The sequence below is a fragment of the Pristis pectinata genome, chromosome 19 (assembly GCF_009764475.1).
Source record: "Pristis pectinata isolate sPriPec2 chromosome 19, sPriPec2.1.pri, whole genome shotgun sequence".
Taxonomy (NCBI): Eukaryota; Metazoa; Chordata; class Chondrichthyes; order Rhinopristiformes; family Pristidae; genus Pristis; species Pristis pectinata.
This window is the reverse complement of record NC_067423.1, coordinates 23,235,832-23,259,334: the sequence shown is the minus strand read 5'-3', so window position 1 is coordinate 23,259,334 and position 23,503 is coordinate 23,235,832. Positions and strand designations below refer to the sequence as shown.

Here is a 23,503-nt window from a genome sequence, read left to right as displayed (position 1 = left end):
TAATTCTTTCCAACTAGAAATAATTATGATGTAATATTTTCAAGCTATTGAAAGGACAATTGTTGCCTTTTTATCCTCCTTCATTAACATTTCCTTTCCAAGAATGAACCTTCCATGCAGAAATGGGAGGATGGTTATTATTCTCCCAAGTCTATCAAGCAACTTCCGGAATATGCATGTGATGCTTCTTGTCCTGTGGGTTCGACTGGCATGGAGATTTAACGTGGAGATACCTTGAGCTTTCCTCTTTGTGTGATTTAAAATATTGCCTGCCATAGCTTTCTGCCATGTTTTGATTGGAACATTTTCTGTCTGCAACGCCACAAACACGTGGTATATAAACACTTCTGTGCTGCTCTCATATCCAATACATCTGCAATTAGTAAAACATGACTTATTACATTGTAAAATGAGAATGATCCAAAAAGGAGATTGGATTAGGACAGAGATTTGCAATTCTCATCATTGGTAAGAACGTAACCAAGAAGCATGGTTGGCAGACCATAGGTGACTGATCCGCTGTTGTTTAAGATCATGGCTACTCTGATCTTTGGCCTCAACTTCACTTTCCTAACTAATCCCATAACCCTTAATTCTCATCCAGCCCAATAACCTTTGCTTCATGGCTCTTTCCTGCAGGCGTCTATTGAAGCTGCTATCTCTTCATTCATATGCTGCTCTCTGAAATTTACAGTCACCTTGTCCTGCCAGTGAAGTCCTGCATCTTAGGTTTAATGCTCACATTGAGATGTTGGATGGCAAAGTTAAGCTCATTGCTACATGAAGATGTCCCTGACCAACACTGCAGCCTGCTCCCACCACCTTCCTGGACTTTGTCTGGGATCCTCCCCTGTGGACGTAATGCATGTCCCTCTCCCCTGCCACCCCGCCCACCCCACCTCTTCCACCAAGGACCCCGATGCAGTTTCAGAAAATTTCAGAGCAAAGGCACTCCTGCATCTGGTCCTCCTTCATAGAACACAGAACAGTACAGCACAGGAAGAGGGCCTTTGGCCCACGATGTCTGTGCCAAGTATGACGCCAAATTAAACTAATCCCTTCTGCCTGCCCATGATCCATATCCCTCCTTATTTATTTTCCTATATTAAAGCCTCTTGAACACCACTATCGTATCTGTTTCCACCACCACCCTTGGCAGTGTGTTCCAGGCACCTACCATTATCTGTGTAAAAAAACTTGCCCTGCAAATCCTCTTTAAACTTTCCCCCTCTCACCATAAAGCTACGCCCTCTAGTATTTGAGATTTCTACGCTGGGAAGACAATTCTGATTGTCCGCTCTGTCTATGCCTCTCATCATTTTATAAAATTCTATCAGGTCTCCCCTCAGCCTCTGAGGCTCCAGAGAAAACAACCCAGTCTGTCTAACTTCTTCTTATAGCTAATACCTTCTAATCCAGGCAGCATCCTGGAAAACCTCTTCTGAGAGATATCTTTATTAGTCACATGTACATCGAAACACACAGTGAAATGCATCTTTTGCGTGGGGTGTTCTGGGGGCAGCCCACAAGTGTCGCCATGCTTCCGGCGCCAAAATAGCATGCCCACAACTTACTAACCTGTACGTCTTTGGAATGTGGGAGGAAACTGAAGCGCCTGGAGGAACCTCATGCAGACACAGGGAGAACGCACAAACTCTTCACAGACAGTAGCCGGAATTGAACCCAGGTTGCTGGCGTTGTAAAGTATTACGCTAACCGCTACACTACTGTGCCTGAACTCTCTCCAAAGCCTCCACATCCTTCCTGTAATAGGATGACCAGAACTGCACACAATACTCCAAGTGTGGCCTAACCCAAGTTTCATACAAATGCATCATGACTTCCTGACTCTTATGCTCTATGCTCACAGCGGTGAAGGCCATGTGCCTTCTCTACCTTCCATTTCACACCAAGTTCCAGAATGCCTGCAGGCAGCTATTTCACCCATTAATGCAACATCAATTTACAAAGGTGCATCCTGCCTTTATATGGTGCAGGCTAGCTTTAACTGGTATTAGCTCTTTGCAATATTATTTCACTACTGAGGCAAGCGTGCAATCATTCAATTGCAGGTTGGACACAGGAATCATGCAAATTAGAAGCAGCCAGTTATTATACTCAGTGTGGAGGTTTCCAAAATTAACCAGAGTGTCTTCTGAGCATTGATCTGGCTGAGGAAAAGATTCCTTTCACTGCATGTGCAATAAAATTATCAATTTGCTTGCAATGAATATATTTGCAGGTTTTTTTTACACGACATGCAATGAGGAAACATTCCTCTTTGGTAATTTGATGCGCTGTGATATTATACATGGTAGTGTAGCAGTGAGTGCAACACTATTACAGCACCAGAGATTGGGGTTGAATTCCCGCTGCTGTCTGTAAAGAGTTTGTACGTTCTCCCCATGACTGTGTGGGTTTCCTCCGGGTGCTCCGGTTTCCTCCCAGATTCCAAAGACGTACAAGTTAGTAGGTTAACGTGGGTGTAATTAGGTGGCACGGGCTTGTTGGGCCAGAAGGGCCTGTTACCGTGCTGTATAAATAAAGTTTAATGTTTTCCTATCAACAATCTCTTGTAAATTCAAAGTCCAAGTGCAACAGGAATTTCTTCTTTACACAGGAATCTCTTGATAAAAATTGAGTATTCTGCATTCTTGCTGCCAAGATAACAAAGCTAATTTATCAGAATTTAAACATTACAAAGTGCTGTAAGGTAGCAGCCAAGTTATCACTGGAAATCTAGCATAGTTATTATGTGCTCCTTTTTAGATGTGAACTATCAGATTCAATGCATTTTTGCTTCCTTACCACTTATAAAGAAAAACAAGCAGAGCTAGTACAGGAAAGAGTTAATGCTTTCAAAGTGACAGTGATGATGACAATAAAATTAGTCATTTTATTCTGAGCATCTTCCTGCTAGTACATTGATCATCATTCTAACTGTATTTTAAGTAAACAAACAGAATAAGCATAAATTACAGATATAATAAACTGTACAGTTGCTAACTGACATTTTGGAATACTTTGTTATCTCAAAAGAAGGGTTTTATTAGAGCCATTTTCATCTGTTCAAAGGCTGCTGACATAATTGGGTAACACACATTTCAAGACATTAGAATGTGATTGATAAACTTGACCTGAATGGCACATAGCATTTGATTTATTAATTGTTTACACAAGGCAGTTGTGCAAATAAAAACAAAGTAACATTGAAGGCATTGAATTTCTTTATGCTTTATGTCCATTGGAGAAGTTGGGACTGTTTTGTGATGAACTGTAGCAAAGGTGGGACTGTATACATTAAAAAGGAAGCCCCATGGTGAGTCAAGCAGCAGCAAGCAGCTGAAACATTCTTTTATCTCTCATTGCAGACATAATGGCGAGCCTGCTCTCAGTTGTCCATCTCCATGTTTTCCGTTGTACATTGTGGCAACTTAAAGCTGTTGACCTCTTCAAACGCTAGTTCTGCAAACACAGAATCTATTATTTACCATTACAACTGCATTTAAAGAAAAGCTCTTATGACAGAACATCTTAAAGTGCAATGCACAAATATTTTTTTTAAGAACTACTGCAACTGGAAGAACATAAAGAATGGTACAAGTATCAAGGATATGAATTGCTGCTTAGGCTCATAGATTCTGGCATGTTCATGGGAGCAAAGTAAACTGTTTATTACAATGAATGTCCCAAAACCTTTGACAGAAACATGAGGTCCAGCAGGTTTATCCTGGAGATGATGATATTACAGACTGGATATACGTTTCAAGATGGAAATAAATTTGGATTTAGCAGAATCCATTTTAAAACCTGATGGTTTTCTTTCCTATGGTTTTAAATCAACCCATTTATTTTTGGAGCAGTTTTCAGAGCTGACTTAGGTAACAATTGCTGTCATTTCTCTAAGTTTTCTTACCTTTCTGTAGCCTTTAAAAAAATATGTACACAACTTACCTTGGCCAGGTAAAGTGTTGTTAAAAAATGGCAGCTTGTCAGTTCATATCTGTAGTACACACCTTGCCATCAAGCTGTGAAGCCTACTTGTTATAGAAATAACTTTTGCAATATTCTGTCTTTTCTAATGCAGTGGACATTGACATCACTCTCCTACAATTAAAGCCAGCAGCCCTGCACAGAATTGCTGGCACTTACCTTCATAAACAGAGCAGTTCAGAACTTCTGGGCAAAGCACCAGAATTTCACACAGTTGAATACTGCTGACAAGGCCATAGTACCCTGAGGCTGGAACCCCTACGTGGTCCAACGGTAGGAGTACTAACTTCTTCCCACTGAACCTGCACGAGGTTAGACCAGCACAGTTTCAACAATCCCATTCATTTCAATGGGGAGGAATGACTGTGAGGGAAAAGTTTCACATAATTTGTATTTTTGATTTAATAGAGCTAATTGAAATGTGTTTAATTGTAATTGTGTTTTAAGTGTTTTCTATTTTTATATTAAAATTAATTTTCAATTACATATTAGTTTTTGGATGTCAGAGACACTGACAAACATTAAGACTCTTTGACAACTTTGACAGCTACTTTAGGCTGGGGTTGAGGCTTAGCCACTCTTTATTCCTTCAAAGGCTATGGACATCAACCACCGGGTCAGCATTTATTGCTTATCCCCAAATTGTGAGTCAACCATTTTGAATTTGCATGTAGACCAGACCTAGCAGTTGAAGAAATAGTAGATCATATTGAACATGGAAGCAGAATATTTTAAGAATGCTTTGAAAGCAATAGTGCTTGCCAATATAAATGCTAGCAATCTCTACACATAAAGTTTCAACAAAGAACAAGAACCACTGCCATGCCACCCATTCCCATCCTCCTGTCTAGTTCTATCTCCTGGCTCTGTCAGGGTAACAGCTTTGTAATTTCCTACTGTACTTTTATCAAGTCAATGAAATCATGGGGTTTGAAGGACCCAGCACGAGCAGCCATTCTTCATCCTTAAGCTGAGGCAACAAATGTCAAATGGAAATTTAACCACAGAGGGCATCATAACTGAGTGACCACATCATTCAACGTGGGGCACTTCAGTCTGTGTGGCTGAGTACCATACTGGCTGGTGCATCCGGAGAGATTTTTACTTTTTCTTTCAACAATTGAAAACAATTGTAATCTGTCCAACATGGGATAATTCAACAACAAATAAAAATCCACACAGAAAGACCTACCTTTCCACTCTTCTATAGTCTGCTCCTTATTCTCTACTGATTCGTCATATGGTTCGGCTTCTGGTTCATCTTCAGGGTCGTGATACTGAGCAAAGTAAGGGTGAGTCAGAGCATCTGTTGCAGTTATCCTCTTATCAGTGTCAAGAATTAGCATCTTCTGAAGCAGATCTACAGCTATGATTGGAAGGGACCAAGATCAACTATATAAAAGATTTCCATACATTGTCTAGTTTCTAGTTACCCCCTCACAGTAGTCACATTGCAATTCCAAATAAATCCCTCTAGTATCCACCCTCTTGAGGGTATGTTTGTTAGGAAGGGAGCAAACCAATTAGAAACTGGTCACTGTCATTCAATCATAAGGACAAATGATCAAACAATATTTTAATCTACCTTTGTGCAGTTTAACAGCCAGGACAGTTCAGCACATGATTCTGTGCTCCACAGATTATTCAATATCTCTGATTTAGATAGCCTGTACTTAATACATTTACAACCCCAACGTCAGATCCATGGTCCAAAAAGATTATTGTTGCATTTATCAGATGCAAAAGGATACTAAATGAATCAACTGCACAAACTACGTCCTCCATCTCAATGATGCGGCATGGTAGCATAGCGGTTAGTGTAACACTGTTACAGTGCCAGCTATCGGGGTTCAATTCCCACTGCTGCCTGTAAGGAGTTTGTACATTCTCCTTGTGACTGCGTGAGTTTCCTCCGGGTGCTCCGGATGCCAAAGACGTATGAGTTAGTAGGTTAACGTGGGTGTAATTGGGTGGCACGGGCTCATTGGGCTATAAGGGCCTGTTACCATGCTGTATAAATAAAGTTAAAGTAAAGACTCTTGTGAAACATTAAATGCTACACAGACTTCTATGTTTATTGTGTCTCTGCAGAACTATTGGCAGTCACCCTATACCAGCAGAGGGAGTAAAACCAGTACAATAGTAGCATAAGTTCTGTCTGTGAGTGTGCAGGCCAGACAGCTGATAGTGTCTGTGCTGCCATTATTGCTGGAGGTTTCTATCCTGCAGTGTAAAATGACAAAGGGAACTATTCTAATCTGGAAGAGGTTCTCTCTAGTATATTGGTAAAGCCTAAATGCTTTAGTCTACCATGTGGTAGATTAAAAATGGTTTTACGGGTATATTTAAAAATATATGTTTGACAGCCTAGTAAACTGGATTTAAAAATGTTTTACTGAATCTTGAACATATCATTCGGAATTGTGGTGTGTTTTTGTGCAGCCTTCCCTTACCTGTACATCCCATTATACATTTCTGCAATTAGGTATTGAGCACATGCCAATCAATAAGTGATGACAGTAGCTTTTAGGTTGTTATAATTTGTGAAGGTTTGCTACATTTTCTGATGGTTAATTTTCAACTGAGAAATTTTAGAAGGGTCAAGTCCAGTAACTCCCGTGGCACTTTGTTTCATGACGGGAATGGGACGTTAAAACTTCATAACACAACAGTTATCCTTCTGTAAAACGCTTTGTTCAATTTAAATGTAAAAGTCTTACCTAAAGGATTGTCACCATTGAATACCTCTTTCAAGTCTCTTTGAGGCATGTATGGTAAAGATTCAATGTATTTTCTAGCCTGCAAGGAGTTAACCATGACAGATTAGAATTTTCTAAAATAAGCCCACTATCCAAAATAACTGTTGGAAAAAAAAACAGCTGTGAGAAATGTCACAAACCCACAAAGGCTTTTCCCCTATACAACACTCATTCAAACATTGTATGAACGCAGATACTTCAGTATTCAGTCATGGAATCATTGAAATTTGTGCAAAGAGCTAAAGTTATATCTGTATTGGTACTGTTGAAGGTGTAATTAGATCAAAGTCTGCTATCACCTTTTGGAGAACCTGACAATAAATCATTCAGAAAAAAAGCTTTGAACTTTAGAAATAATTTAAAAATCAAGCCTTTGGAGGAGCTTTTAAATTTAATGTTTCTGACTGGAATGGCCAATGTTACAACTAACATCACTTTCAAAACCTATGGCCTCATTCCCACTTGTATTCAACTGACTGCAGCTTTAATTGGGCTCTTTGCTTAGGCAGCTGTTGTGCCAAATGAAGCAGGCTCACACCTTGAGAAATACTTGCAAATTGTAATCCCACAATGTCACCAGGACCATGGCACCTTATTATGTGAGAAACTGGAAGCCCGAGACACAATCCAATCATGTATAAAACCTTGTGGGACTGGCTGCACAGGCTGTCTGAGAGCACTTATTTAAGAGATAAAGCAGCTCTCGACTTGGATCACAGGGAATCTGGGAATTAATTTTTTTGGGTTCAGAGTTGATTCTTGTGCTTGGAAATTTCTGATATTTCTCTTCTCCCGACCCCCCACTTACTTATTCACTCTAAATTCATACTTATTGCTCGTCAGGTTGCCATTCTAGCTTCATTATTTTGGAGCAAAGAAGAGTTGGAGGAAGGGTGACATGAACCCCTAGGAGGCATTTGTTTTTGAATCACCTTCCTATTTGCATCAATAAAGAAAGCAATGCTTCAAACACCCCTTTTATGAGAAGGATTTCCACTTCAACTGGAGCTCAGGTAGCCTGCTGGAGGTTGCTGCTAGTTGGGGAGTGAGTGATTTTATAAGAAAAATGATAATTCAATACCAGTAAGGCCTACATTTCCTTGTGACAAAGATGGAGGCCATTATATCTATGCTGGTTCACAAAGCATTCCCATCGCTTCATTAATTTTCAATATTATCTATTCTCTCCACACTCCCATCACTACCCCCAGGTTCTACTGCTCACCTACATACCAGGGGATTTTAACCTACCAACCCACACCTCTTTGGGATATGGGAAAAAACTGGAGCACTCAGAGAAAACCCATGCAGTCACAGGGAGAACATGCAGATTCCACACGGACAGCACCCAACATTGAGATCAAACCCGTTGCTGGGGCTGTGAAGCAGCAGCTCTGCTGGACACACCACTTTGCTACCTAGGAGTTAAAATACCACTGCATGAAATATATGTCAACAGCTTTGGTTCATATTTATCTCACCTCCTATATTCCATGGTGGGTTAAAATTTATCCCTTTGGCTTTTTCAAGCTTGTCTCCAGGAAAAGGCACTAATGTCTTTCCCAGGGTGACTGCTCCATTTCTAATAGACCAACGGCTGTCATACAGACAAGTCAGATGTCATGCTGAACACAAGATCCAACATGCAATTGCAAACTAGAGTGGGGGGATCATGGAGATGAAAATATAGAGAATGCATTTGAAAATCAGAAATACTGCAGGTAGAAAAAGTGTTATCGACCTGAAACGTTAACAGTTTCTCTTTCCACAAATGCTACCTGATCTACTGAGAACGCACTTCTGTTTTTGGATGACCCAATGCCAATTCCCTGTTTGTTTGATAACACTCCTTTCGAGTTCTTTGGGATGTTTTGCCACATAAATAAAATCCTATTGTTTCAGGGCCATAGAATTGGCTGAACCAACTCCAGATCCAGGAATGATTAGGTATTTGGGTTCCTGTGGCTGACTGCTTTTGAGCTGGAAGTGTCTTTGCACTGACTGAGCACAGGACTGGCCTTGGTTAGGGTAACTTGTGTGTTTTGCTAGCCTATTTTTAATAATCACGTGTCAGTAATGACCAATTACCCTGAGATCATAATACATTGAAATAGTCAACACACACGTGAACAGAGGATATGTCTATCGAATAAAGACACACACAACTCTATCCAATATGTTCTAGTTCAGCATCTGATAATTGTTTACAGAGATAAAGAACTTTAGTTACTGAACAGAATTTAGTGTGAGATTTAAACATTAACTTACATGTTCTGAAGATATTTTCTTTAGCAACTCTGAACTGGGTGTTCCAACAACTTCCATTATTCGCTTCAGTTGATCAATATCTGTGCTGTTATAGGAAAGAAAACTTCCTGTTGATAAGCCAAACACTGTTCGATAGCAAAGTGGATGTGGGTTAAAAGTACGTAATACAGTTTGCTATAATAAGCAGGCAGCAAACTGTTAATTATTTCAGCATTTACACTGGGACAGCTGTGCTACTGACTGCCTGGAAGTTCAATAGGAGCTGTGTATCACTTTAGTTTGTGTCAGTTAAGGCTGCCTTTGGAGTGGGGCTTGAACCCACAAACCTCTGCTCACAAAGTTCACAAAAGATGAGCTGGGAACAAAGTGTCAGCTTCTAAAATAGGAATCTGAAGAATGTGAGATTGAGAGAGAGAGAATTTGCAAATAAATTAATTGGGGACAAATACAAAAAGCTGGTTGAAGTGAGTAGCATAGATGCGTTTAAGTGAGGTTGGGCAAGCACGTGCAGTGGGGGGGGGGCGGTTGGTTGTGTGGAGAAGGGAATAGAGGACTACACTGACAGACCTAGAAGAGGAAAGACAGGAGACTTCAGAGCAGCATCAACACCAGCACAGATTGGTTGGGCAGAATGGCCCATTTCTGTTCCAAACATATAAGGAGGGAAGGGAAGAGGAGAATTCATGGAAGTTAATTGAAAGAGGGTTGGCTTTGCCATATTTTCAGGTGTTAGCTTTGAGGTTAAAACTCTGAAGCTGCACAAGGAGGGAGGACTTTGTATGTGGCTAGGTTGGGAGATGTTTCCCTTCCTGGAGCAGGTTTTGGATGGGGTTCATCTTTAACAACAGTTGGTTGATACATGCAAGTTCTTGCTCTTTGTGAGTGAACGGTGACGAATCAAAATATTGGGGTGAGATTCTCATGAATGATGTTCTGGAGGTCACAAATGAGGCCGAAGGAGAGAAAGGCACTGAACCTGGAGCAAGAAGGTCGTTCTCTTTTACAAAAAGGGATTGAAATTATGATTGGGTATTGTCATAGGGTCAGTCAACAGAGATGGTCACCCAAGATCCACACAGATTTTGTGAGGAAATCAACACACAGCAGGCAGTAGATGCCCTCTGGCTGATGATCCTCCTCTTGCCCAGGATCACAGAGATCATGACCAATGTTCTTATTGGCATCTTGGCCGATGGCGCACACATGACTGATCTGCATGGATCAGCACTGTACATATATACTGCTAATGAACTGACATTTCAACTTCTTTCAGGAACACAGTCATTTTACTTTCAGACCATTCTGTTCTTCACCCTAAAAATCGGAAAAAGGACTGCAGAGTAAGTAACATTCTTCAAGGATACAATCAGTTCCTGGGAAAAGGGCTTTTCCTTTCAGCAACTCTGCCATAATGCATCCAACAGACCAAATATCCACTGAAAATACAAGAAAATACAAATTAAGGAGAAAATCTATGAAAGTACAACAGCTATGTCATAAATATTAGTGTTACAGTTTAGCCATTTAGAACCACTGCAACCACTTAATTAATCATACCCAATTCCTTGAAATCTTAAGTCTCAGTACTTTTTTTTAAAAAATGACACTGTATAAAAATCATTTATAATTGATTATGTTTCTGTGAATGGGTTGCTGTATGCAGCCTAGACAATTTGCTTCCAATACATTTTGGGAAGGTCTTTATTTCTACTTTGTTCTCAGTTACTGAAATATCTAATGCCCAAATAAGAATACAACCTAGAAAATGGATCTTTTAGCACTCAGATTTCATATAAAAATCACACATAAGAATGATTTTACCTGGGTTAGAATGCACTGGTAAAAATTTCTGGGTGAAATTGCATGCATTGATTGGTTCAAGCACTTCCATACAGACTTCACATTGGCACAGCTGGCATTTTGTCAGTCACATGCTTAAATAAGTCATACACCACGTTTCTTCCCTCGCCAGCATATGCTGGAACTTTTAGGTGCGACGTTTGACTGGTATTACACATACACAAAAATGTCAGTACTGAGGTCAGCAATGCAATTTCAATTCAAGGGGCTGCACTGTGACATTGATGTCTGGCAGCTTCAGTTTTCAGCACTCGGGTTAATGGAAACCTCATCGTCAGCTGCTCCATCACTGACTGCAGCCTTTTTATAAAGTTTGCATTGGAGCTGCATGCTGCAACCCCTGCCCCCTTGACCTTCCTGCACCTCTCAGCAGTGTGGTGCCACTTCCATCACAGGACTCAATCAGGCAGTTTCCTCACACCGTCTGAAGATCCCTGTGTCTGCCTCCTATGCATTTTTCTCACCTCAATGGCAATCTTTAATGCAGCTCTTCTGTGCTGTCACAGCAAGAGATCTTTAAAATCTGATGTTCTTCCCGATGATCAGTGAGGCAATGATGCAACGGTCACAAGCTTTTTATGCAGCTTCCAGCAGGATCCGCACAGTTGCATTTTAGCATATGATTCTGTATGCAAACTATCTCAGCATTCTTTTTAAACTTAGCTTTGACTAAATTTCATGAATTTTTGCAGGGCTGTCTTGGTGCTGGTACAATATGCAGCAATATGTTTTATGTACCCAATCAGGATGAAATCCAATCCTACTTATTGCCCTGTCATTTGTGAACTTTAACTCCTTCCTTATTTGAAGATCCCTGTCTCACCCAAAGGCTTTGTGTTGGATTCCTATCCGAGTTGAATTCTGGTTATGCTGTTGAAACATGGGGACTATATGTCACAGTGCCTCAGTCTCATTTAGCCAGCTGTACTGGTGGAAGATCATTGAACAATATCTATGCAAAGGTTTTAATCAAATTTATCATATAGAACAGAGAGGGAAGAATCACTTGCGTGTATAATTAAAACATACATTAAGAACATCCATACACTGCCCCCATCCCACCAAGTCTCATTATAATGATGCTCCTTGGGATTTACTGTGATATACTGGGGAGGCCTAAAAGATTGTAAAGGTGGGTTGGCTTGAACTAATTTATGCGGGCAAACTGATAATTTTCCTAATGCAGAGAAATTATTCACTCTAATTTTGGAGCAGAAATATGCCAAGGAAGGAGAAAATGTATCCAGTTTGCTATTGGTTTCTGTAGCAGTACCAGATTTTCTACCTCTACAATGGGAGGCCCAGTCCAAGAAGGGAGCTTGCATTTAACGCATTGTGTCTGATCCTGGAGTACCTGCCAAGGGTCAGCCACTATGTGTGCCTGAGGTTTGTAGAGCACTGACCTAATATTACACCACAAAAACTGAAACATGTCCTCAACATTTCAATAACCCTTGGTTGGTTTACAGAAGTTGTGCAAGAGATTCTGTTGGAGTAAATGCCAGTTTTACCTGTCTGATTATAATGCATCCAGTTCAACATTATTTCTGGAGCCCGATACCACCTAGTTGCTACGTAACCAGTCATTTCATCATCAGTTTGCCGAGCCAGCCCGAAATCTAGAATCTATAAGACATTATTATATTAATTTCTATAGATATTACAGTGAAGAGGTGGAGTGAACAACAAAATGTTGTTCACTTCAAAATACATTTAAGTCGTTATGTTGTCTTTACCCTTAATTCACAATCCTCATTTACTGCTAAATTACTTGGTTTCAGGTCCTGCAAAGAAAAAATAATATTTATGAGTAGTTGTACCAAATTTAAGACATGGTGTGCATAAACAGGTCCATACTACAAAGGCACTGCAAATAGTTCTCTTTCTCAGTGTATTTATAGCCATTCTACTTTCATTATCACTCAGTAAAGCTTGTAGCATAAGTAATAGACCTTGTGTTCTGTATTTTTAAATAAATTTATTTTGGTTGTGACATTTAGCGCTTTTGATTCCATAACTGCAACCTTATTTGGTTAAACACCACTCTTTTGGCTTTAAACCTCAACTATTGAAATCAGCTTTCCAGAATAATAATCTGACTAGAGTCTAATATTAATAAAATGATTTTACAGCTGTTTACCAAGCTTCAAAAGAAGTTATCTGACCCAATTATCAGAAGCAGCATACTGATGACCTGACTTCCGAAAATCCAACTTTATACAAATTCTTCCAGATCATGCTCTCAGGTATAGTACTCCAATCTCTTCACCAGGAAACAATGCAGAGATCATTCATAGAAAAAGCCAATGCCTTCTCCAAACTCTCCTTCAGGCAAGATCAAACATTACGAACTCTGAGCCACCTTTCATTAGTGCACACTCTCTTTTATTAGACTGTCGATAGTTTTCTCGCTGATTAGCAGATCAGCTCCCCCAGCACTCTACCCGGGCTGCATTCAGGCAAACATTTGTCACAGTTCACTGGCTGGTAGCAACTCCTATCACCTACTCTCACCTTTCCCAGTCTACTTTTTGCAAATCAGTTCCCAAGACCTGTTGAGGCTAAAGATTTCACGTTGCGATTTTGGGGGAATCATTCATTTCTGACTTACAGAAATTTCAGTTTACAGATGGTCCTCAGGAATGGAACCCTCCTGTAACCCAGGGACCCTTTGATTTAATTTAATTTGTCATGCCCTTTCTCCACATATTGCATTGGAATTCCTATACTAGATGGGAGAGGGGAGGAGGCAAGTGAAGTGGAAACCTCTGGAGGGAGGGAGGCAGGCAAGGCAGTTATGGCTTACCCTTGAATCCTGGTGTAGTAAAAGGAAGGGTGGAGGGTGATACTTGTCAGGACTTCTTGTTTACATTGAAAGGATATGGGCATCACTGGCAAGGCCAGCAGTCAATGCCTGTTGGTAAAAGTCTTTGAACTGAGTAGCTTGCCAGGCTATTTCAAAGGACAGCTAAGAATCAACCAGCACAGCTGGTGATTCTGGAGTCAGGTACAGGTCAGAGTGGGGAAGGTTGGCAGACTTCCTTCCCTACAGAACACTGGCGAAGTAGTTCTGTTTTTACAAGAATCCAGTAGTTTGTCACCATTACTGCAGTGGATTTTCATTCTAGAATTTTACTTGATGAAGTGAATTTCAGTGACTCACTGTCATAGTGGGATTTGAATTTGTGTTGCTTGCTTTTCAACTGATGGTCCAGGAACACAACTACTGTGTTAAATTCCACATGGTTCTATCTCTTGCACTGCAAACTGTAAAAATATTGGTGAATGGTATATTGAAATTAAATAGAACTGGGACTTGCAAAACATTCTAGGTTGGGCTTACACCCAGAAACACTCCAAGACTGTTCTCAAAACCGTTGGAATATTGGTCTTCTGAACAGATGACCTGACTCCGAGCTCTGTTATCATTTGCCTGAAACCTTCTCTTTTCCATGGGCTCAAACATATTTTTGATTGCTCAACATTACCTAATTTGGGTCCAATGAGATTCCCTTTATGCTACACATCCTTTAGAATATACATGTTATCTTTTAATTTTGGAGTGGATTTAAAAAGAAATTTCTACTTACTCTGTGGATGATACCAGCAGAATGGATATACTGCAAGAAGGAAAAGAGGCATTATTAATCAAAAAGTTAATTAGATTTGTTAGGGCTAAAATTGAACATAAAACTAGCAGGTCTTCCTTGTTGAAATCAACTATTTGTTAACACATGGGTATTCTGTTCAAAGGAATAAATTAAAATTTGCCTTTTGGAAAAAAAAGATGGGAGAGACAAGGGAGGATGGGGATCAAGGGAGAGGGCAGAAGCTGACAGAAAGAGATAAAATACTTTTTGCTGTTGTTTAATATATTTTACAATATTTGCCTGAGGTGGCTTTGGAATGCTGAGCCTAAGAGGCAACAGATTGGGTTCCAGAGGAAGAAAGTGCAAGTTTTGGCCCTGGCCAGGAAGTGACCCCAGCGTGGGCCTCCGTCTACACTCTCAAGGGCGGAGGGTCTGGGTTTAGTCTGTGCTTTGCCGTAGACAAGGAAATCTGCATGGTTCCTGGAAGTGTTCCAATGGCTTACTTAGAGCAGCTCTGCTGGAGCCCTGGCAACAGTCCCAGTGTCCACACTTATGGTTTTGCATGTGACAGAGAGGAAAATGAAGATGAAGAAAAAAATCAAGGAGATTACAGAGCAGAAGAAACTTCTGCCAAGCTGTTGACTGGTCAGCAAGGGTTCAATAGAAGAGATCCTCTGAAAGCTCCCACAGGTTCTCTACGAGCGCAGGAAGCTTTTGCCTAGACATTGACCACCTCTGAATGTTCATGCCTGGCATTCAGAAATTCTAAGCACCTCAGCACACCCGGCATTGTCTGAAGAGCTGCTGCAAGCCTCAGAACAGCCACAGTCAGAGCATTTGTTTCAACACACAAGGCTAACGTTCCTCTGTTACTGAGAGTAACTGGGTAAAGAGCCTATACTTCACCACAGTGGCACGGGTTACAACGTTCAGCCTAGACTGTAGGTTTCCTTTTTCCACTTCCTAAAAACCATCACTTAGAGACCAACAGTAGCAATTATGTAAATAGACGCGGTTTTGGGGGAAAACCCAAATCCAGAGCTCTGGGTTTACCCACAAGGCCTACCTTTTGTCACAACAGATTCTGCACCTGAAAGCCAACCTGACTGACAGCAGGGCTTCCATCTGAATAGACAGGGCCAAACCATGATCCAACAATGGTTTTATATGAGGCACGGTACACCGGTGGCAGCAAGATTTGTTGGGTGGGGGTGGGGGGGGGGGGTTGGTGTTGAGAGGAAGTGAGATGCAGATGGGTTGCTTCTAGCTCATAAACACCTCCCTGAATTGGCCTTGCTTCACTTCACTTGCTGACTTAGCTGAGGCTTGGAAAATCTAGCAGATGATTACAAGATGTGGGCTGGGTTAAGGCAGAGGATTTGAGCCTCATTACTGTATTTAATTTGCTTGCCTTGCTCCCCAGAGTAGGTTTACCCACAACCACCCTCGACTTCCTCCTAACCTGGAAGTTGCTGGTTGGGTCTGGGTTAAGATTTTTTTATGGTGTTTATATTTGACCCCAATGGTTGATTTGAGAGCTAGAACACAGAACTGTCTTTGTTACTATTTCCAGTGTGTGCAGGCTCTTTTTTAATTCTCCATCAGAAATAAAATCCTTTCTGTTGGCTGCATCTTTTAAACTTTAATGTTTTAACCTCTCTATTATGGCTAAATGAATGTAGAGATACTTTTATTTTTCATATTTAAAGTATTTAGCACTTCCACAAAGAACCATTTAGAATTATTTTCAATATAAACTACAGAATTGCAGCAGATTCCCTTCAAAGTGGAGAAAAATGCTCCAGATGAAATGTCAAAAGTCAACCAATGGCCGAAAGCCTACATTTACAGCCAGTTGTGAGATGGAGACACAAGAGACTGCAGATGCTGGAATCTGGAGCAACAAATAATCTGCTGGAGGAACTCGGCGGGTCGAGCAGCATCTGTGGAGGTGGGTGGGTCGGGGTGAGGGTGGGGGGTGAGGAACTGTGGTTTTCCTGGGGTGTGTCATTGCTTTTGCTTGAAGTTGTTAACTCTGCCACTACGTGAACAGGGTAGGGGATGGTGGCTGGAGATTGCCTTAGTGTGACACTTTTTAAAATATGCAGCTATCAGCTATGGGCTTATATTCACAAGCCATCTGGCTGGGGAATATATGGCGTATTGGACTAATTGCACATCAATGAATGAAAATTTTACTGTGCTAAGAGAAGATCATACCTGAAACAGCAACTTGTCTGTCATCATGATGGATACTGGGTGGTACTATTTTTGGACTTTTAATTCAGATGACCAATATTTTTCCCACTTCCTAAGGTAGTGATTGTTCTGACATTGTAGCTAAATGAGTTCTATTTTACAGAGCTCCGTCGGGACCATTGCCAAGTGAGGCTGGGGCTGGGGGAGGGGCAGGGAATTTGCTTTCACTGGCAATGGAGTCCAGCTGCAAGAAAAGACAAGAGAGCAGGAGGACAGCAGGTACTGCCGTGTGCTGCAAGCTAAACCGTAGAGTGTTCATTCTAAATTTTAGAGAAAGGCTTGGACCGATATAGTGCTGGTTATGAAAGTGCCCAATTGTAGCAGTTAGCGTAACACTTTACAGTGCCAGCGACCTGGGTTCAATTTCAGCTGCTGTCTGTAAGCAGTTTGTACGGTCTCCCCGTGTCCGCACGGGTTTCCTCTGGGCACTCCGGTTTCCTCCCACATTCCAAAAATGTACGGGTTAGGAAGTTGTGGGCATTCTATGTTGGCGCCAGAAGCGTGGCGACACTTGCGGGCTGCCCCCCAGATCACTCTACGCAAAAGTTGTATTTCACTGTGTGTTTTGATATACATGTGACTAATAGAGACATCTTGAAGTGTAATCTTTACTCTAATCTGCACAGAGTAGACTTCTCCAAACAGCAACATGGTAATGACCAGATAGTCTGATAGAGGGATAAATATTGGCCTGGGCACTGGGGGAATCCCCCTGCTCTATTTGCCACGAAATGGTGTTCTGAGGTCTTTGTCAACTGCCTGAAGGAGCAGAAAGACTTCAAATGAAATACAGTGTATCAATTCGCCATTAGTACCCTGGAACGTCAGCTTAAAATTTTGTGCTTAAGCCGATGCAGTGGGTTTGCACTCAAAACTGTTGACCTAGAGACGAGCACTACCAACAATGTCTAACTATTTGCACTGAGAGCAAGATCATTCTGAAAGCATTAGATGCGATTTATGGGCTGCTGTAATATTACTCTGAATGAAAGCGGAGGTGAATATCTTTATTCTCCCAAGAATCAAACCTTGGTGTGACTTCCTTTTCAAACAAATCAAACATAAATGATGATTGGCATAAGTTGTAGTATTGTGGTTGCTGCCTTGGGAGCATCACTGACCTGTGTGATAGGATGTTCCTGGTCACTGACCAGGTCTCATTGATAGATTAGACACCCTTTCTGTGCAAGAGAAAGCACTCGCCAATTGATAATCAGACCAGGTATCTTGCTTGCAATTAATTGGCAGCCATTTCTGGGGCCAGTTCCCACCGATAAAATTACTTTTCCTAGCAGAAATTTCTCCCCAGTAATTAGAGTAAGGGGGTTGGGATCCCAGACCATGAAGGCTCTTAATTTTTGTGAAATCCAGCAATTTTCAAGTGACGCAGTTTAAAGTATTTTTGTCGCTGAAAAGAAGTTGGTAAATGAAAGAAAGTTTAACTTCCGGATGACAAGAAAGGTGAAAACAAAACAGTAAATTTTGAAAAGCTGTGACAAAGACAAATAAAGCAGAAGTATACATCAAGCAGTATCTAGAGAGGGAAAAGCCAAGATTAGATTAATTTGTATTACATCATTACATTTTAATTAGTATGTGACAATATTACTGGTTTACCAGTAATTACATTACCAGTAATTATATTTCTACTCTGCATGTCTTCTGTCAAACATTTGAATGACCTTTTAATAAGCTAAAAGTTTCTTTTGAATAGATGTGTGGCCTTTTATTTGATGAAGGCAACTGGGGAACACACTCTGGAACTGTTTATTTTACACACTAGTCATTGACTTAGTTTTCACTTGAAATACCGTCCAGAGTGGAAGATGTACCCACTGATAACCATGGTAATAATGCTCACCAACATATTAATGCCTAATGAGACAGAACTTTATTCTGTATCATTAAGAGGATTGTTTAGTGCAATGACAGGCCAGCTATTATTTGTGAGACTTGAAAGGTTTCATTTCCAAAATTCCTGCATTTGTATTTCATTAAGATACATAGCAATATCTCATCCACAAAACATTGCAAATATTTTATAATAAAAGCAAAGCATTGAATAATGGCCTTTGTCATTGTGTGAATTTAAAAACTATTGAACACTTACTACATTGTGATTTGTGATTAGTGCTTAAATCATGGGTCATTGCTGGGGCAAAATTGACCAAAGTTGTGTTTATGGGTTACACTGGGAGCCAATCATTCTGTTTCACAAAACACAAAACTGAAAAATAGCCAAGTAGAAAACAGGCACAAGGAGGAGTAAATGCATAAAAGACAATGGAACAGATATAAAAGTGTGGAACAGAATGAAGATGAAGGAGCAACACAAATCCCGCATTTCCTTAGTTGCCTAGTGTTAGTCTGTTTTGTTTCTATTTATAGGACATTGATTCTGTACCTTAAGTCCCCTGAGTAATTGATACACAAGAAACTGCACATGATCATCTGTCAGCTTCTGACACTTGACTATGTTGTTCAAGTCTGCACCCATGAGGTTCGTCACCAAATACCTAGAGTAGTAAAGAGAACAACTGGCTTCAGAAAACATATTAAAACAAATAATTTGACATAAATATTACCAACATTTGCTCTTTGATGGTAGTCATCGTAATACAAATATGCAGAAGTTTCTCTGATAAGGTTTAATGTGGATTTCCTAGCATCATAATTGTTCTATTTTTTGTCATCAAGTAAAGAGAAACTCATAACATCCATCAGGTAGTCTTTTTTAACTAATTTGTTGTGATTAGACAAATTGAGAAATTTCCAAAGTGAGGTTTGAAGATTTTTATTAAGTCAAAGCATTGACAGATATTTAACTAAAGCAGAATAGTGATGTTAATATACGGATCAGCTGTAATCTAATTGCATAGAGGAGCAGTCCTGAGGAATGAAGGACCTACTTCTTTTCCCTGGTCCATAGTTGCTGCAGGAGATTAGAAATCAAATGTTGATTAAAGAAACATTTTTGAAATGCCTAAAACAACAGTTTCAGTCAACAGTCCATAGGATGCTCTCACAAATTGGTGGCACGTCCACTTGACCTTACAGTTCTCCGGTGTCATGTGTTTCCATTCCTGCCTCTGTTGTTGGGAAATGCAGGAAGTACTTAACAAATGCAAGGGAGTATATTCCCCACTGAAGGACTGCACAGGGGTACATTCATCCCAAAGGACTAAAAGGGGGAAAAAATTCATCCTCAGTTACATTTACAACGTGTTTAGCCTATCTGGCCGAGTATGATTCTATAATCTGTAACTAGATTTTATAATCTGTTACTACAGGTTAATCGCACACTTTTCCCTGCAGTAAATTGGAGAAATCATCAGCAGAAACTGTGGCAATAGATTACCAGCTGTCACTTCATGTGTGTGGCTCCAATGATAAACAGGCAGATGAATAAAAATGCATCCAGAAGCCAGTGTTATTTTCTATTTCTAGTCAATTTTTTTCTAGAATTGCACATTGGGACTCGGTCAACAAGTGCAGCAAGTTAGAATGATGGGAGATAATTGAACCAGATGTTTTAGATATTACTTAGCCCATTTTGAAACTATATATTCTGTCTTTATACTTGCATTATAAATTCTGGTGTCCATTTTCATTATTGAAACTGCCTATGCAAATCCCACCATTTCAGCATCAATAACATCTCTATTGACTACAGGGTGGAATTGCATTTTGTTAAGTGTCAAGAGATTTCATCAGGCCTTGCCTGCTCCATGGTTGTAAAATGGATACCTCCAGGCCTGATGAGTTTACAAATACACTGAACTGGCAGCAGAAATGCATCTCCCACCTTTCTGGATCATGGCCCAGGGTAGATATCCAGGTACATAAAACAGTATATAATTGCTGAACATGCAAATTATCCGAGAACCCTACCCTTGTTGCTTTGTAATTCACCACAAGATAAATTCACTGAATGATTCCTGGTGGTAATAGTCAAAATTAACCCAACAAGTGTACTGTTTAAAGAATATCCCAATGAAGATTACTTTATGCTCAGTCCTTCTAGGGTTCAGTTTATTTCTGACTGTTTTTATTTGTCTGTTTTCTGTAGTCTTAATGTAAGTCACAATTCAGTTGCAAAATTTTTCGCTGGTGCTGGACTGCTTTTCCATAGGTGGTCTAATAAGTCTGTCTGATCTGGGGGATAAGAAAGAGCAGCAAAGAGGACAGAAGGAAGCAAGAGGAGCTGAAATAAAAGGAGAGCATGGTGCAGAAGGTCTTTCAGTGCAGGAGGCTTTAATCACATCAGAGGTTTTTGTACTTTAATTTCAAAGAGGAGAAATGAGTTTCACCAGAGCATTGTCCACATTAAATATCAAGTGCTCTGTGGATTTTTGGGGACAAAATCAATTAATGAATAAGCATAGTGAACAGCAGAAAACAAGCTTAGTAAATCTCACTGCTCTTATGACTATGACCTACCAGAGGCATCTTCAGGGAGGGATTCACAGTGTAGATGCATAGAAGCCGAATCCAGAACAAGGGAGCGTTGTCTCTGGGAAAGGGGTCAGCCATGTGGTTGTTAATCTTGGAATTCTCTACTCCAGAAAGCTGGAATGCTCAGTTATTGTGTTTATTCAAGGACAAAAGTCATTGTTTATGAACACCAAGGAAATTGGATGATGTGAGGATTGGAACAGACAGCTGCATTTAAGGTGCAGGATCAATATGTAATTTATTGAATAATGCAGGCTCGAGATTCTACTTTGAGTTCTTATGTTTAGTTGTCTCCAGCTTTTGACAAAAACAAAATCACAGAATTGGAATAAACTCTTTAACCTACCCTGAAGTATACAAGACCTGAATAAACTGACATCCAGATTTTCTCCAAATTCCACTCTTTCTTATAAAAGTAATGCACTGAAATTATGCCCATTATACTGATAGAGGTCATTCAACCCATTATATTCACACCACAGAAAGAATAATATTAACATTGTATCACCTCCACAAACAATCAGACCAATTTATAAGTTGCAAATGCTTTCCGAAAAGGTGTGAACAATCAGAAAGGATGAGTTCCATCCTTCTCCTGTGCTGATACCTCACGCTCACATCTCAGAGGATTCAATAAAACACAACCAAAAGAGCTAAGCAAGTTGAGCTTTGTTCTTCAGTAGCAAACAAACATAGAATTATGCCCAACTCTATTATAAACTCTTCTAGCCCCCTTTTTTAGAACCATTTGTGAGTCATTCTCAGGAGATGGATTTCTTTCCATCTCTGTCACTAATGAGTTATAAATATGGAGCAGAAAGATTCTTTGCCACACAAGAAAGATTGCAGGTGCTGGAAATTTGGAGCAATGAACACCATTCTTCACCACAGCCTTTTTAAATCATATTCTACTTACACTTCACGGAAGTTTTCCAATGTAAGTGCTGGTGTAAAGACATCTAACAATCCGATTACCTAAAAGGAATCAAGAGATTAATGAAGTTTATAGAACAGCCTTTTAGATTTAACAGTTTCCAAAAACAGGAATGTGAAATTATAACAGAGCCATTTGTGAGACAATCACCCAACAATTAAAATTCATCAAGTAACCATTAATTCTCCAGTAGATACATTTATTATTATCAAATATTTTTCCATGCTTGTTGAAATGAGAGTAGTTCATATTAAAAAGTGACCAGGAAGCTCACCATCACTGAGATGTATAGCTCACCTCAGAAAGGTCTTTATAATTCTGCCCAAGCCAAATAATGTGGTATTTCCTCATTTGGAAACAAGCAAGTCATGTGACCCTCTCATTTAGAATTAGTTAAATGGTTGTGATACGCCAATCCAAAGCTCTAGAGCAGTAAAATTTAGAATAATGAGGTAAATATGTTTTCATAAACTTATGTCAAGGAATTGGATTTCCCCCCACATTTGATACACTAAATGGGAGCTTTTCTGTGCCCAAATTTCAGTTTGGGGACTGACCCGACAATATTGAAACGGGGACATCTCAGGACAGAAATTGTTAATGTGGCTTTCTGCTATTTAAAAAGGGAAGAATGTGACTTGCACTTTCACCGAGAGCAGCCGGCTGCTGAACTCATTGTGCAACATCATTCACTGGCCGCCTTGGAGATGAAGCAAGATAGAGGGGAAGGGTGAAAGGGGGTAAACTGGAGGAGTAAGTGTTAAATGGTACAGTGAGGTATGATGGAGCGTCTCCACACTACAGAGGGGCTCAAATGAGCTGCAAGCCATGATGGGTTGGCTGTAGCATACCTGAAGTATAACTGGCTGGTGCAGGATTAGGGAGACAGTTGCAGCCACAGGTGACACTGGGGCCACAGATCACAGCACCTAGTGGACAGGTGTTGCAATCTTCATCAGTGCAGCCGAGCTGCAAAAGGGAAGCACCTGGAAATCAATATGGGGGAATTCGGTAATTATCAAATCAATTCCCAGCAGGGTGCATCCAATTCATGTATTGTTCGACCTTTGTTGTGAGATTTGTTCCTTGCTTTACTGTTTGAGAAGCAATTGATCCAATTTCTGCTGGTAAGTTAGAAAGGCACGAGCTGATGATGCCACAAAGTATGAGAGGGAAAAGACACCCTCGTCAGGGTGAATCACAACTAGAAGGTGCCCAGTCCAATTTCCTGTGGGACTAGATATGGGTGCAAACACTCCAAAGCATGCACCAAATGCTTCATGTGTGATTTCTGCATAAAAAGGGTGCAAATGGTAGAATTTCCACACTATAAAAAGAGTAGGTGTTAACTTCTTATATTCACTCCTGGGACCAGAGGGTCAAGG

The 23,503-nt window shown here is 40.3% G+C and overlaps 1 protein-coding gene across 5 annotated transcripts in view; it reads right to left on the bottom strand.

Moving 5' to 3' along the window:
- Positions 1-2,873: 2,873 nt before the first annotated feature.
- The window catches only part of mapk11 (mitogen-activated protein kinase 11), a 37,675-nt gene continuing 17,045 nt past the window's right edge, over positions 2,874-23,503 (bottom strand). For 3 of the 5 annotated variants that reach the window (XM_052033648.1, XM_052033651.1, XM_052033652.1), the window contains 10 exons: positions 22,101-22,159; positions 19,134-19,245; positions 14,471-14,500; positions 12,617-12,664; positions 12,392-12,506; positions 10,385-10,456; positions 9,021-9,100; positions 6,714-6,792; positions 5,186-5,359; positions 2,874-3,465 (listed from right to left, as the gene is read on the bottom strand). In XM_052033648.1, coding sequence (XP_051889608.1) covers positions 3,392-3,465; positions 5,186-5,359; positions 6,714-6,792; positions 9,021-9,100; positions 10,385-10,456; positions 12,392-12,506; positions 12,617-12,664; positions 14,471-14,500; positions 19,134-19,245; positions 22,101-22,159 — 843 coding nt within the window. In that variant the 3' untranslated portion in view covers positions 2,874-3,391. Of the gene's footprint in view, positions 3,466-5,185; positions 5,360-6,713; positions 6,793-9,020; positions 9,101-10,384; positions 10,457-12,391; positions 12,507-12,616; positions 12,665-14,470; positions 14,501-19,133; positions 19,246-22,100; positions 22,160-22,415; positions 22,485-23,503 lie in introns of those variants that run through there. The other 2 variants (XM_052033649.1, XR_007957811.1) reach the window with 2 other exon arrangements.